Source organism: Melozone crissalis, unplaced genomic scaffold (genome assembly GCF_028551555.1).
Source record: "Melozone crissalis strain CALT ecotype California unplaced genomic scaffold, PUWL_Pcris_2 ptg000016l_1, whole genome shotgun sequence".
NCBI lineage: Eukaryota > Metazoa > Chordata > Aves > Passeriformes > Passerellidae > Melozone > Melozone crissalis.
The window spans coordinates 38,985,179-39,001,436 of record NW_026535794.1 but is presented as its reverse complement, the minus strand read 5'-3'; the positions used below and the strand labels follow the sequence as shown (position 1 = coordinate 39,001,436).

The window sequence follows — 16,258 nt, the reverse complement described above, 5'->3', positions numbered from 1 at the left end:
GAAAATCTAGTGTCTCCTCTGCAAATGATATGCACACAGTGGCTGGTACTGAGTAAAAATGAAACTTGCTGTAGTAGAGTTTTACACAGGGTGAACAAGTAAAGTGCAGAATATAACATAGTACCTAATGGCCAGAACATTTATTTTGTTCTTCCTGTTCCACTGATTCAAACCCTGTTCTAGGTCACTGGGATCACTTGGCTTCTGCAAAACCAGAGTCCCTTCACAAGACAACGGAGAAAACTTATAATAAAGAAGAAAAACAAATTAGTAAACAAAACCATAGTTCTCTGTTCCTCTAAAGCTTGTTGAATAAACACTGTACAAATCACCTGCCCCCACCAGTTAAAACAGTTAATTTGACGTGTCCTGGTGGCACAAAGAAAGAAGCTGGCAAAAAACTACTGAGATTAAGCCATTTACCTCTTTACTCAGTAGAGAAGGAAAGATTACCAGAGATGCTCCTAGTGTGATGTAGCTATGTACCAAACAGGTAAACAGCTGAGGGAGCTCATACACCAAAACGTGCACTGTGTCAAATGATGGCAGTTCAGCCGATGAGGGTACAGCGCTACTACCCACCCGGCGAAGGAAAGGACACCTCTGATTAACAGATTACTTTGGACCAAGTTAGATTTGCTCTGTGTCTAGACAGCAAGAGAAGTGTGTAAATGAAATACAGACAGATTTATTTTAAAGCACCAAACCAAATCCAAGAGCACAGATGACCACCCAGCACTCACAAGAATGTCGCAAGGTGAAGCACTCGCCATGAAAAATGAATCTGTGCTTCCGGCCCTCACCTTAAGGGAGTGGTCAGAAATGCCATCTCCACAATTAACTGCCCTGTTGCTACACACCTCAATGCAAACACCATGTCTCTAGGAGATAATCTTTATAGGTAGTTAAAGGATGTACAGATACTCCTTTATGGTGTTGTCTGCTACCTTACCAGGACACGATTCCTTCTCTTCCAGGTGTGAACAGACCACCAGAAAAGTATCAAGACATTCTTTTCTTCCTTTTACTTCCTGCCTCTTTCCCTTCCAGATGGCTTACACTTTTCTGGTAGTACTTTCAAACAACATGCCAGTCCTGCAGAGGCAACAGTGTGAAACCTTAAGCTAAAAAGTAACTATTATGGACTCTGTGGCAAGTTACCTCCTCACGGCCAGGTCCCTGCACAGAACACTTAGGGAACAGTTGTAAAGGTCTAATGCTGTCATTCACTGTATGGCTGTCTAGAACTGTCTTTCTAAAATAGCAGCAGTCAGTGCACTCACCTGCAGATCTCCCTTGTCCTCAACCACAGCATAAATCCCACAAAGCTTACAGAGACACCATTCTGGCAAAATGACAAAGCAAGGGACTAAGCAGAAATCTTTTCTTCTTCTTTTTTTTTTTTTAAACATCTTTTTATTAGCACAGTAACAAATGCAGACTTAAGTAGCCCACAACATACAACCAATCCACTGAGTGACTCCTATTCCACACCTTACAGTTAAACAGCTTAAGGTATTTCACTACAGGTTACCATAAGTCCTGATTAAACCCTTTATTCTTTTCACAAAGATAGATTGGCTTATAAAATAATACATTAACTACTTCTCATTTCATATATGAAGCCATATATCCACCTCTCCTTATAACAGATCATGAGATGACAGTCTTTAGAAAGGATTTGTTAAATACCAATGTGCCCTCCATAGGGAAAAACAATCCCAACATCTTTTTACAAGGAAAAAAAAAAGAAAAAAAGGAAACTCAACCCAGAACAAAATAAATCCCTCAAACCCAAACAAACAAAAAGCAAAAACAGTGTGTAGAGTCTTAAAAGGACTTTTACATAAATGTCAACCTATGTACCTGTACAAAATTAAGCTGTTTTAATCTTTTACATATTGCAAGCAAACTGAAAACCAAAGAAGTCTAAGAAGTTTACATTCTTCTCGGTACTATATGTGAGCTAATATTGCTGAACTAATTACAGTCTCAAAGTATGCTATTCCAAATCCTAGCTGTCTACTGTAGCAAGATACCTTAAGTTACAACAACAAAATCTTAGGAAATAAAAGACTGAATAAAATCTGTTATAGAAATACCCTACTCTTTACCAGCACCCTCCCACCCCCCACCCCTTCAAAATCATAAGCAGCTCTTTCCATCACAGACAAATAATATAAGAGTTTGACGAAAATCCAATTTATGTAGCGTATCTTTTGGTCCATTGTCTGGCCATTCTGTCATGCTCTGCTCTGTTAGTCATATACTGAGTGGCAATGCTTCCAACCAGGGGGTCAGCTGAAAAGGAAACACAGCACTTATTTCAGACAAGTTACTCAATAAAAGCTTTTAAATAAAGCTGAAGTGTAAATTTCATACAAGGCAAACACACAGGTAAGGTACATTGTAACAACCTAAACATACTGAATTGATGATCTATATCTTCTCTGATTTTGTGTATTTATGGTAATGTACTAATCTGTAATTTAATAGTGTGAATTGCCAATAAAGTTTTAAGAAGTTTAAGGCACAACAATCAGTCATATTTTGCATTACTGAAGGTTTTCACCAATTCATGCATTTCAGGTTTATTTTATTTCTTCTAAGGGTGCCTGAGGTACTCATGCTAAGTACTTGTAAACAATGTAAAGCTGCCTTCTAGGAAAGATGAAATCTCAAGAAGCGGTTTAGTACAAGTTTAGAACACTGTGAGATCTGGCCTTTCTCTCCTCTTTAGACATATAAAAATGCAACCTGTAAAATGACTTTGGAAGTGAAGACACATTCCTCTTAACTCGTGTGTACAGTGGGTGGGTTAGAGAAGCAGCGATGACCACTTGTGGCATAGTCGGCTACTTCTTTTCAATGGATGATGGAAAGTAAAAGGTCAGCCCCCCATTTTCAGAGCTGTTTGTGGCTCTTCAAGCTCCATTGCTGATTTACCGCAGCCCTACAGAGCAGCAAAGGCTGCGTTTGGAAGTGGAAGGAGTTTTCATGTGCAGGAGGATCGCTTGTTTCCCCGTGGGTCAGCCTGAGGAGCAGTGAACAGCAGGCTGCTAAGGGATATCTCCCTCCACCGCCTCCAGCCCCTCTCTGACTGCCTCGGAGAGGGAAATGTGCTCCACACCGGAGGCATGAGCTGAGCTGGCCATACCAATGGAGTGAGGAGGGCCACATTGTTTAGCTGCTGGGAGGAATGCAAGGCGCGGGTGGACTTACCGGGGTTACAGTCTGTGAGGAGGGAGCAGATGGAGAGGAGAACTTTAGAAATGGTTAACGCTGGACTCCAGTTGTCCTTTAAAATGTCCAGGCAGATGACGCCTTGGCTGTTAATGTTGCAGTGGTAGATCCTTGTCCGGAACGTTACCTGCAAGAGAGGGCTGTGAGGGCTGTGCGGAGGGACGGGGAGGCAGCCCCGAGCAGGCAGCGCCGGGCCCCGGCTGGGCCACGCCGGGCTCCCCGCGCCGCCGCCGCCCTCTCGCGGCACAAACAAGAAAGAGCCGGGCTTGGAACAGAAACGAGCAACAGTCTCAGGAGCCGACTTCCCGGTCACCGCAAAACCCAGGTCGCGGTGGGTTTAATTTCTTTTTCCCACCTTTTTTTTTTTTAAATTAATTTTTGTATTTTTGTTCCCAGTCATAAAAGGGCCCAGGGCCTTAACACCAGCATTTTTCTCCTTCTGCACTCCCAAGGATTTGTAAAATCCTCCAGACAGGCCAAGGCACTTGGAATCACAGCTTCCATCACTTCTAAGAGGCTCAGCAATAGGAGAAGTTAGTCAGATTTACTTATTTTCACAATGTGACTGAGCAAGGCAGCTTGCCACAGAAGCTATCCAAAAGGGAAACACAAACACCAGGAGCCGTGCTCAGAACACCATGGGACCTTACCCTGACTCACTGAGTGAACAGCAACAACAAATTTGGTGCAATTTGCATGGATTAGGATTATGAGCATGAATAATTAGGATTAGGAACATGAGCTGGTGGGTTCATGTCCTAAATCTTCAAAATTTGTCAGCTACCCACATATAGAAATGTTATTGTCTGTTTAGAGGTCACAGGAATATTTGCAAAACACACTTGGTGTTTGGTATGACAAGAACACACCAGTGCTTTCTCTTGAGATGGGACCAGCCCACACACAAAACTTGCCAGTCAATCCTCATTTTTTCTACCGCCTTTCTGATGCAAAAAATTTCCCTGTGACCCTCACTCTCACAGGCCTGGGAAGCAGGCACAGGGTGGGGTGACAGCTACAGAAGCCTGGTGACTGGCATGTCCCTGTGCACTGAATCCATGCAGTGTTTCCAAGAATGCTCCCAATGCACAGAGCACGTGGGCTATTTTTGGACTTGCAAAAGCGGTTACTTGTCACACAGGAGACACCCACACTGCATGCTTGGGGAGATTTTACGCTTTACTTCTTGCGAGCTGCTTGGATTTTGGATTAAAACAGGAAGCAAACAAAGGAAACCCCAAATCCCTGCACGTTTGCACATTATGGGGGAAACAGCAAAATGACTGCAAGAGAGCAGAGATGTGTTACCCTCCCACACCTTCTGCAAAAAGCTGCCACTCCAAAACCAAGAACTCCAGATGCTTTCTACCTAGGGAGCCTTGGAGGTATAGCAGACAAGAAGCCTGAATGACCTTTGTTTCCCAGATCATCTAATCTTTGGAGGAAAGGCAGCAATTACTCCCTGCAGTCATGTGGAAGTCCACGTGCACCAGCCTGAGCAGAGGGCAGATCTGCCCCTGCTGTACCTGCCCCAGCCCACACTGTCCAGGGCAAACACATTCCTGGCATTGGCAGCTGCTGGCAATGGCCCTGCCTCGGGCTCCTGAGCAGCCCTCAGCCCAGCCCTGCTGCTGCTCAGTATTTCTGTGTTTGACCTGCACCTCTGGGCTCCTTCCAAGAAGGTCTCTAACTGTAAGCGAGGTAACCATTTTGACAGTTTGAACACCTCCAGAAGGGGAAGCATGGAGTATTTCCAAGCTGACACAACAAGGACCAAATTAACATATGTCAACAATTCTAATTTGTAAAGACAGAAAGTTGTTAATCATGATTCTCAGCACAAAAGCTAAATACTCTGTAGACAGTCTCTCAGTCCAGTTGACTAATAGCTGATAACAAAGCATGAATGCTGTTTGCTTTTAAGAGTAAGATTTACTTTTAAGTTATTTTTCATGAAGGAGGGGAAAGTGAAAATGAAAGAAGACTCCCATATACTCACAGAACAGTCTGGTTCCTTAACACACCTTAAGATACAATCCTTAAGGGATATATCTATGGCACTGAAAGCAGTTTTCTCCTGTTAGAGGAACTCTACCAAGCACTGTGGAAAAAAAATCTAAATTTGTTTTCATTTTAGCAGCAACTCAGAATGAGGATGGTGTTAGGCACGTGTAGTCCAGCTGTTTGCCATTTACGATTTTAGCTGATGGCACAAAAGCCAGCAGTGCAGGGAAAGCAAATGGAACTGGAAGAGGGAGAAACTGAAGGCTCACTTTAAAACAAACAAAAATATTTGAAGTAAATGCTCATTACACCCTTAAGAGGAAAAAACCCCTCACTCAACCGAGTACATTCAGACCAAAATCAAAAGAAACTGAGTTACTTGGAAGGTAGTGAAGAGAACAGCATGTGGAATAGCAGAAAAATATAGTGTAACTGAACAATCCTTTGGAAATGTCCCACCTGAGATTACATTAATGCAGTAACTACATGGAGTTAAGCACAGCTTTTGAAAAGACATAAAAGAAGCTAATCTCAACCTTACCCTGAAGTGATAGCAGAGGTTAATTTACACAAGCAGCAGAATAGGAGTGGGTGGAAGGAAGTGGTTAGAGGTTATTAATACAAATGATCAAAGCACACACCCCAGGTCAACACAAGCTACTGTTTTCACCTCAGTAAATGAAATCAAACCCAACTATAATGTAACTCTTGGGAAAATGTCCATTGTAATAGTACTAATACTGAACTCTTAAAGTCTAATTTTACTTCTTTACTGGATTCTCCTAAATACGGGCACACCCAGCACGTGCCTGACTCATTTGCTATCTGAAACACAGGCAAAACCAGAATACAACACAAAATGAGAAAACTTAAAAAGCAGAGAACAGATTAACACTAACATTTTCAAGGTGTTGTGTAGAATGCTCAATTAAAAGCAAAAGAACTCCATGAAAGAGAGTATCTGTCCCTGTATGAGACTTCTCCCACTGAAGTTCCTTGTACCATGCAACACATTTCCAAGTCAAATTTTAAGATCTTTCATTTCTTCAACCTCAAGCACAGTAGTGCAGCCCCTCTTAATATCCTCACAGGAATCTAAATATCACTTGTAGCACAGTCTTTTAGTTCTCCTACAGGAAAATCCTTTCCAAGCACATTTGCTCCAACGTACTGAATCAAGCCCTCAACTGGAGCTAGACCCAGTCCTCAAAGGCTGCACCTGCATATCCTTCATCACACATCTGTAAGATGCTCATCAACCACACTGCATTTGTCAGTGTTTATGCCTCAACACCCTCTCTCACACATATTCCTAACGGCTTGGAAGCTTGCCAGGATGACCATTTTCACCTAATTTTATTTAAGAAAGTAAATCCTTTAATGGCATTTTAGTTTCAGGTTATGAAATGTGTTCAACTACAGGCACTTCATCATTGGCAGCCCACCATGGCAGGAACTGTCCTCACAGGAGTTACCAGGGACTCACAGAGGTTTTCTTCCACTGGTCTTACAGGGCTTACCAAGGAAGATTCAAGGCTTGCAAGTCCTTTTTCCTTACAGAGCTTCATCTTTTCAGAGATCAAGGCTTTTAAAATGACATTCTACTCTATTTTAACATGACTCTACTGTTCTGAGAGTGCTTATCATCAAAGCGATGTACACCGGGTTTTGTCTCAATTAGCTGTTTCTTTATTTCTTGCCCTAAAAGGCACTTACAGGAAGGCTACTGTAATTACATTAGCCTACCACTTAAACATGATCCACAGACAGTATTTACTCTCTACTGCAAGTAGCTGGACAGTCTGAAATCAACAAAAGAGCAGGAATAAAGCAGGAGCAATATGATAATCATATTTTCCACATTACCACTGATTAACACCAGTGTAGATTTTAATACAGGAGCAGCTTTGGTTCTCAAAGGATGGTTCTTCATTTCAACCTCAAGTGTCCAAGTAGAAAAAGTGTGTTCTATTATAGCACCACCATGCTTTCTCCTATATATCATCTCAATGAGACTGAAGTTACACATATTTTACTTCCATGCCTACATGTGGTTTGTAAACTGACTTGGACTTTGCTAGATAAAAAACTCCATTTAAATGAAACTGCTCCAATACAGTGAATCACCACTAAACTCAGCTTTTAAGGCCTCAGCAAGTGGTACCTATCTGTTTGGTGCTCTAATCCCACCCTTCTTTTCATCTGGGTGAGGGTTTAGATGCAAAGCTAAAAACAAAGTGATCTCAGTCAGAAGCATGGAGCAGAAAGCAGGGCTGAGCTGGAATGACACAACTGTTTATTTGGTTCTGCATGGGGGAACTTGGCACACAGGGCTGTCTCAGCAGCTCTGGCACTTACAGCATGGTCTTGCAAGGCATGCTACTTGATCCTCGAAGCAGCACGGTGGGAACACATCTGAGAGCAAGGGCTGCAACTCTGGCTGGGCCATTTGCACCACCTGCCCTGCACATGGCAGATCCTTCTACCCAGACGGAGCTGCTGAAGGGAGAGGCTGCAGAGTGGATCTCTGACTGCAGGCAGTGTCAAGGCCTTTCTCCTGGGCAGGACAGCCAGCAGGCCTGCCTGCAAAAGGTGCTGCCCAGGTGGAAAACCTCCTGCAGCAGCTGGCTGAGCTGTAGGAGGCAGTGAGAAGCATGTGTGGCATCAGGGCTGCTGAGGAGGAGTTAGACAGCTGGTTCCAAACTGCACTGGACCCACATCCTATGGCCAAAGAGCCAGAAACTCCCACCAGCACACAGGGAAGGGAGGGGGGCCAATAATGCAGAAGAATGGAAGCTTGCCATGGCAAGGACCTGCAGGAAGAGACTTCCCCCCCAAAGACTGAGGTGTCCCCACAGAAAAAGACTGAGGTGTCCCCACAGAACCACTTTGCTGCTCTGAGATTGGAAACACCCATCCTATCAGAAAAGACACTAAAGCCAAATAAGGCAGTCCTGGGAGGGACAAGAAAGGACTCTGGAGCATGGAGAGTTCTTTTCATCAATCCTCCTGGTCAAAGGGAAAGGGTTCAACAGGGCTAGTGAAATCTAACAAACCAACAAATGGTTATGGACTGGTACCACAGCCAGTGTGGCTAATTAGACCATGGGACTTGCCTTGGGAAACCTGGTCTGCTGGGCACTGATGGGATCTATCTGTCAGAGAAGAGGAAGGAGCCTGCAGGGATGAACAAAAAGATCCTGGACAAACTCAAATACACAAAGGAACTGTACAGAAAGTGGAGGCAAGGAGAGGCAGCCTAGGAGGAACAGAGAGAGGTGGGTCTGTGAACTCATGAAGTTCAATGAGCCCATGTGCAAGGTCCTTGTACCTGTGTCTGGCAATCACAAGCACTTGTGAGACCCCATCTGAAGTGTGGCATCCAGCTCTGGAGCCCCCAACACGAGAAGGAAATGGACCTGTTGGAGTGAGTCCAGAAGAGGGCCATCAAGACAATCAAAAGGCTGGAGCACCTTGAAGACAGGTGAAGAGAGGTTGAAAGAGTTGGGCTTGTTCAGCCTGGAGAAGAGAAGGTTCTAGAGAGACTTTAGAGTAGCCTTTCAATACCTAAAGTGGCCCACAGGAGAGCCGGAGAGGGACTCTCTACAAGGGCATGGACAAGGAGTCATGGCCTTAAAATGAAAAAGGGTTAATTTAGACGAGATATTAGGAGGAAATCCCTTATTGTGAGAATGGTGAGGCACTAGAACAGGTTGCTCAGAAAAGTTGTGGATGCTCTATCCCTGGAAAGGTTCAAGGCCATGTTGGATAGAGCTTTCAGCAACATGGTCTAGTGGAAGGTATGTCTTCACACAGCAAGGAGGTTGGAACTAGATGATCTTTAAGGCCACTTCCAACCCAAACCATTCTATGATGAACAAGCCTGGGCTGATAAATGCTTCTGACCTGTAGCACAGAAAGCAAAGGTTTAACAAAGCACACATGGAAAAGCAAAAGATTCCTCTTTAAATGCTTACTGGGCTCACAACATAATTCCATACAGTTGGTTGGACAACAAATTATTCAGCAAATTAAACAAAAAACCCAAACCAAAAACAAACAAACAAACTACTCCAAACTGAATTAAATTCTGACATGAGAACCATCTGAGAATGCCAGAGAATTTCCAAAAAGAGATGGACAGATGTCAGCAGAAAAGCACTAGAGATGTCCTAAGGCAGAACATGCTGTTTGTGAATTGGACCCCTGTCTTTGAGGTAGAATTTAAGGATCTTCTACCACAAATCCTGAAGTTATGTGAGCAAGAACAGGCAAACAGTTTCCTTAATTTGGCAAGCTTGTATTAATTTGTCTTGTGTAAGTAATTAGCATTGCTCTGTTGAGATGGATGATGGCCTGAAGAGGTTCTTTCTGCTGCAGACTAGACCACAGTCTGAAAGATGTGTAGTCACTGGCATTTATCTCATCAAACAACTTTTAAGTAGAAAGTTAAACATGCACATAAATGCTTTCAGACACAAGACAAACATCAAGTGTATGCACAAGCACCTCCTGTAACCCAACACTTTTCCTGTGGCCACATATTGGAATCACCAGATAATGTTCACTTGAACTGGTATTTGCCTTAGAGCACTGGAACACAACAACACTGGAATGTAAGAGCTTCACAAATATAACACACCTACAGAAAGTTTGTTACTGTACAAATAGGTGAACAACACAAGTGTACAACAAAACTGGAAAATTAAATACTACTTTGGTGGCCAAAACACATGTAACTCATGCTTACAGTACCTGACTTGTTTGAGAAATAAGTATTTGTAGCATTTCTCCTCTTCTCAAGTTTATTTACTTTTCAGTTTCTCAGCCCTGTCCTAATGCTTGCACTAAATGCGTCTTAGAAGCAGGAAGAAAGAAGTCAAGCTCTAGGATAATTATCAAGAGGACTGGAAAAGTTGTTAACATTAGCTAATAGAAGCTCCTGTAACATCTAAAATTAGCTTAAGTTTGTTCTTAAGAAGAGTGGATTTCAGATGGGCTGTGTTCCATTTACACTGCAAACTATTAATGTTCAAGATGTTAGGTACAGGTCTCTTACCTTTGGAGGCTTGAAGGGATATTCTGGGGTAAATGTGATGTCAAGGAAGAAAACACCTCCCTCATAGACTGAACCTGGAGGTCCTAGAATGGTTGATCTCCATTCATAGATGTTATCACCTTTGGGGCCAGCACTAAGAGATAAAAAAACCAAAATAATTTAGAAATACTATCACAGCTCAAATTAATACAACTTCTTACATTCTTCAAGTATGATACAGAAGAAATATTTCAGTGTTACTCTTCATACACCACCTGAAGTAGAGACAGGGATTAAAAGAAGATTGAATGCTTCCAAACACTCAGAAGTCTTACCTGAACTTATCAGTGTTCCAGACTGTTTAGCAAAGCTGAGAAACCAGAGGTGGGGTATGGTTTCCATTTTCTCTTTCTTGGTAGTTACAAGAGCAGCATTGCCCAGAACTACTCCTAAACATACTACACTACCAATACAATACAAGGGCTAAGTTTCAAAGAACAATTTCCTACTGTATTTCAGAAATGGCTCTTCCATCTCTGTCTTAATAAAACTGTACCACATTAAAGACCATACTAAACAAATTAAGGATTTATGTTCATTTTATGAATCTTGTGTGTTCTTTAAAATTAAAATATATCCTGCATTATTGTTAAACAAAGGCTCATAGGATAATTGAAGGAAGCCAAATGATGATGCTCTGAAATGTCAAAATTTTCTACACTTTTATCATTTCACTGCACACGATCTTATCCTGTTGATATTGCTTGCATTGTGGAACTGCGTTTTTTAGGGGGAATCAAAATCACCGTGCCAAATTAAAACAGCACTTTCTCAAATTAGCTCTGCTTATCTGAGATTCTGCCTAACCTGCCAGCATGTCACTATAAGCAGCACAAACTAAAGGTGTTGCAGAGATCAAATGTCTGCTTGGTAAAGTTAGTTTTACTGATATCCTCAGACACTTGTGCTCAGTAGTGTGCCATATGTCACTGAGTATTTCTAAGTACAGCTCAACCTATAGAGCCATTTATTGTGTAGGACTCCTTTGCTGGCACTTCCCTTCTGTACTGCAATGGTAGTGTTTTGTTTGTAAGATGCCAGAGCTGGAAAAGCATTTGCACAACGGGAGATGCTGACACAGCTTTTTCCATCACGGATGTACCATGGATTCAGACATCTCTTCTCCCCTTGTTCTGAAGGGGATGGATCTTAACGCTCCTAATACAATGAAAACTAGCCTTGCTCTTCTTTCTTCCTTCTTTTAATGAGGCTCCTCCAAGACAGAAGGTAAAAACCAGGCTCTTTTCATATTATAATAATCACAGAGCAGTATTACTTGAGAGGGAAGGCAATACAATAAATTCAATATACACTTGACAATGTGCATTTGATTAACATGCAGGAAACCACAGTAATCACTAAGTGTTAATAACAATGTTACAAACAGAGATACAATTGCAAGAACATAAATTGTCAACAGTGATCAGAGACATTTTTTTCCCCTGCTCTTCCCAGTACTGGTGAACATCTTGACAGCAGGGGAATCAGGAGAGAGAAAGGGAATTAACTCTGTTATCAAACCTAACATTTTTTTTTCCAGATTAACCTAATAATAAAATTTCACAATATGTTGGTGCTAGATAATTCAACAGTGGTGAAGTTATGATTAAAAGCATGCTACTAGGGAAAGGAAAGCAGTAGACAGATTCTCTGCAAATGATGCACCAGCCACAAGGGAAAGATTTTTCTCTCCAGAACACAAAACCCCACACAGCTCAAGATCAGTATTAAATTAAAGTAAAAGCCATTCCATCCTGAACACTCTAGGCATCCCACTCCACCTTTATGACTTGTCCCTGTCCTATGCAGGTCCATATATTTGGGCACTCAGTACTCTCCAGCTACCACTTGTGCATTAGACTGGAAAAGTGTTGTATTTCGAGGGAAGCTCTGGCTCTGGAAAGACACCAACTTAACTGTGCAAACTTACTGAAAAGGACTCTCTGGGGCACCCTTAGCCACCGCTCCAAGGAATCACCTCTTTATGTACCTATTAGCAACCTACTGACACACTGCCATTACTGCAAGTTGCGCCGGCAATCATCCCCTCCTCCCTCCCTTGCTCCCCTGAAGGTGGAGCCACCGAACGGGAACAGGTACTTGAACTTCGTCAGCACCGACTTACTGTTGGAATTTATATCGCCACAACTGCCAACGGAGAGCACTTCAGCACTCAAGAAGTGTGATGTGCCATTAGCACTGAATACAGCCCTCTGAGCCAATGAGAAATATTTCAGCATTTTGCATTTTATTTCCAGCTTCAGCCCAAGGGACTGTCAATAAAAAACTCCCACAGACTTAAAAAATATATTGTCATTAGTAATAGTCTTAGAAATCTCTCGTATCCTATTAGGTTTCCAATAAGAGCTATCACTGCACACAAGTAATATACTGCCATATTAAGAGTGCACCATCTTTGTAAGACATCAGTAGGCTTTAACAATGATGTGCTAAGCTTTCCTTTTAAGCTTTTCATAATTCAATTAACAGCGTAAAATAGCTGTGCATGTCCAACTTTTACACATTAACATTGATTTCTTATAAAAGAAAGACTGAAAGAGAATGATGCAAGTCAGCTTCAAGTATGATACTTAGATTTAACTTAGGATTAGTAATATCAAACAGCTCATGAAGACCTAGTGAATAGTAGAAAAGTGACAATACTTGACCACAGCGTAAGAACAGTGGCATTAACTATTGGTGGAGATATAGAAACTATCAAAGGCTAAAGATTACATTCTTTGTTTAAAATCCTTGCAACTTATGTGCTTCAAAAAGAAAAATTCACTGATGCATGGACATAGGGCTCATTGGCACAGCTGTCACCTTGGCTGATATGTGTCACCACTGTTGAAATTAAGTGTCTAGATCTACTAATGCAATGCTTTAAAGCTGTCCAACATATGACCACTAGGAAGACAATTTTAACCAATTAAATAGAAATTGTTTCCACTGCAAGATGAGAGTACGTGAGCAACAACTTTCTGTATTAACTCAGCAGCCCACAACCTCTTCACTTCCAAAGAGAGAAATGAATAAAAGACCAGCAATACAGAGTGAAAAATGACTCCAAAAGAAAACTGAAAAGATCCCAACCCATTATTATTCTATCAAGCAGCATGTGTTACACTTCAGTGCAACTGAGATCTCTCTTGGAAAAACAGTGATATATTCTGTGAAGATGCACTGCACTCACAGTAACAACTGATCCTGATTGTTCCCAATGATGCTAGCCTATCCCCCAGACTGATGTTATGACAAAAACACTCCTTGGGAAACCTCCCAGAGCCAAGGTACTGTTCAAGCAATATCTAATTTTCCAAGTCTAGAAGCAGGAAAATGCAAGGCATTACCTCCTGGTAAACCCAAGGCAGAGAAAAAGAGCACAAGTGAGACCAAGCTCAAAGTCCTGCAAGGGCCAAGTCCTAACCAGCATTGAGCTGCTTTGGAAAAACCTGATCTTGCTCTGCCTCTCTTTGCTGGCAGGCGCCATTTTCTTTCCCAACTTAAAAATCCAACAGGTAAATTAGAAATGCCTGGAGCAGAGGCTGGGGAGCACAACGATGCCTAGGCAAATTAGCTGCAGATGCCTTGCAGTACTGAGCAACTGTAAACACAGAACTCTGTCTCAGAGATTCAGTGCTCATGGAGAAGACACACACACACACACACACACACACACACACACACACACTCACTCACATTCTCTCTCTCTTCCACAAATGGAAAAAGCTGAAATGACAGAAAGTCTGCAAAAACACCCAGCCTGTGGCTTTTTTGTATGAAGCCTGCCAGATATAACCTCCACCACAGGTCTGCAATACAGGATACTACCCTGATATTTTGCACACACAAACTCAGCTTCCTCCTCTGCCCTGGCATCCTGGGCAAATCACTCAAAATATGCCTATGCCACAAGGGAAGGCAGGACTTTTTGGCATTCATCACATATAGCTAATGTATGAAAATCCCTGGGAACACAGTGATGGTACTTTCCAGGAGAATGACTCAGTAAGACTCCATTGTTTATGTAAACATGCTAGTTCATTTAGAAACTACCTGGTCCTTTCTAGGAGTTGACCAATGACAATGTAAGTGCTCCCTTTAGAGAAAATTCAGACTAGCAATTTAATTTCTCTTCTTTGAGATACAGAAGCCACAATAGCAGATCACTGTGATAAATCAAAATAGCTGATGCTACAGACACTTTGGTATATCAGGACTTTGGTCCTGATATACCAAAGCAGCACATATTCCTTTTAAAAGCTAACTAATTTAGCAGAGTAGTTTAGAAGTGCCACAGACTGCTATCTGTCAGCATGATGAGAAGAAGAGCAATTCCCTGGTACGATGAACAAAATAACACCTAATGAAAACCTGCAATATATTCTGGTAAAATTGCAAGTAACAAACCCATGAACTCATACACCAACTACTCCATATTCCTAGGTGCTATTTTTGAAGCTATTTTGCCCTAAACATGAAGAGTCTGATGCTAGTAGCTAAGCTGCTTTGAAGTTGCACACTTGGGGAAAATAAACATAAATTCTAAAAACACTGCAGACATGACCTTTTCCAAGGGACATAGCTCAAATCAGAAAGCAAACAACATACTAATGCCACATGGGAATTTCAAGGTGGCAGAGAATCTAATGATCTCTAAAGTAAAACTTCACACTACAAACTGACGGCAACATAATTTTTTTTTGCTGTTGCTTTGTTTTCTAGTAAGAAACAGTTAATGGCTGAACATGGAAGTGCATCTTAGTTATGGACTTACTAGGCAGCTTTAGGAAACAGCTGACTGTTAGAAATCCCTTTTCTTTTCCCACTCCCTTTTTTTCCCCCCATATTTTCTTCTCCAAAGGTGTAAGCCTAGAACACATCAGAAGTTATGGCTGCCAGGCAGGTAGCACATCATTCTCACATGGAGTTCTGTTGCACCTTGATTTTTCTGAGGAACCCGCCCCACTCCTGACCTCGGGGTAAATACACTTTCTTTTCTCATAGCCCACTGGGTGGGGCCACCCTTGAACTTGCTCACTTATTTTGTTAAGCTGAATCCAGTGGAGAGATTGGAAAAGCACCCCAGAAATACTGGATCACTGGGGGAGGCAGGTGCCACCTCTACAAAGAAGCAGGACAGCTCATCCATCTTAGCCATTGAAAACAAACACCAAATCCTCCATTCAAAGAAATTTTGCCCTACAGATCTTTAAGCAAGCTGTCTTAAAATAGGTGTGTTGAAAGACAGAGTGAAAATCCACAAAACAAAATGCAGCTAATCCTTTGGCCCAAACTTCACTTCAAAACCTCCATATTAATGCACAGTTCTAATTTTAGAAATAAATTGCCACCTTCTGCACATGCTTTAGCTACCAAAATCTATTATTATTATTTTGATTACTATAGCACCAAGACACTCCATTCATAGGCAGGACCCCACTATGCCAAGCCTGCTACAATACAATCCAAAGACCTGTGTACACAATTTACAAAGGTTTTTCAATTATAAAATAAGCATTAAAACATTACACAGTTATTAGGAAGAAATCCAAGTAGACAAAACAGAAGCAATTAAAAGGATACCCGGGGCCATCCATTTAATTACTATTTTTTTGGCAAAGTAGTTTAAAAGTGAGATGCCTCTCATTTTTAAGTCAAAGAATGGAAATTAAAGGAAAATAAAGGAAAAAAATAATCACAACACAAGAAAACACACCTGAGCAACTGTGGTAAATTAAAGGTAACTTACTGAATTACCACGTGCCTATGTGAATCAGCAGCAATTTTTGCCCACTGTCATTACACACAACCAAGCTGCTCCTCTGTGTTAACATAAAAATGATGGACTGATATTATCAGGTGAAATTCCTGCAGGCTCAATGAGAGAGAAAACATTTTCTCTTGCTG

General features: G+C 41.8%; 1 protein-coding gene across 3 annotated transcripts in view; it reads right to left on the bottom strand.

Annotated features, from left to right (window-relative positions):
- Positions 1-1,390: 1,390 nt before the first annotated feature.
- Positions 1,391-16,258, bottom strand: part of LOC128935338 (ubiquitin-conjugating enzyme E2 E1) — a 45,582-nt gene continuing 30,714 nt past the window's right edge. For all 3 annotated transcript variants that reach the window (XM_054273606.1, XM_054273607.1, XM_054273608.1), the window contains exons 4-6: positions 10,307-10,439; positions 3,223-3,370; positions 1,391-2,301 (exon numbers count right to left, since the gene is read on the bottom strand). In XM_054273606.1, coding sequence (XP_054129581.1) covers positions 2,204-2,301; positions 3,223-3,370; positions 10,307-10,439 — 379 coding nt within the window. In that variant the 3' untranslated portion in view covers positions 1,391-2,203. The remainder of the gene's footprint in view (positions 2,302-3,222; positions 3,371-10,306; positions 10,440-16,258) is intronic.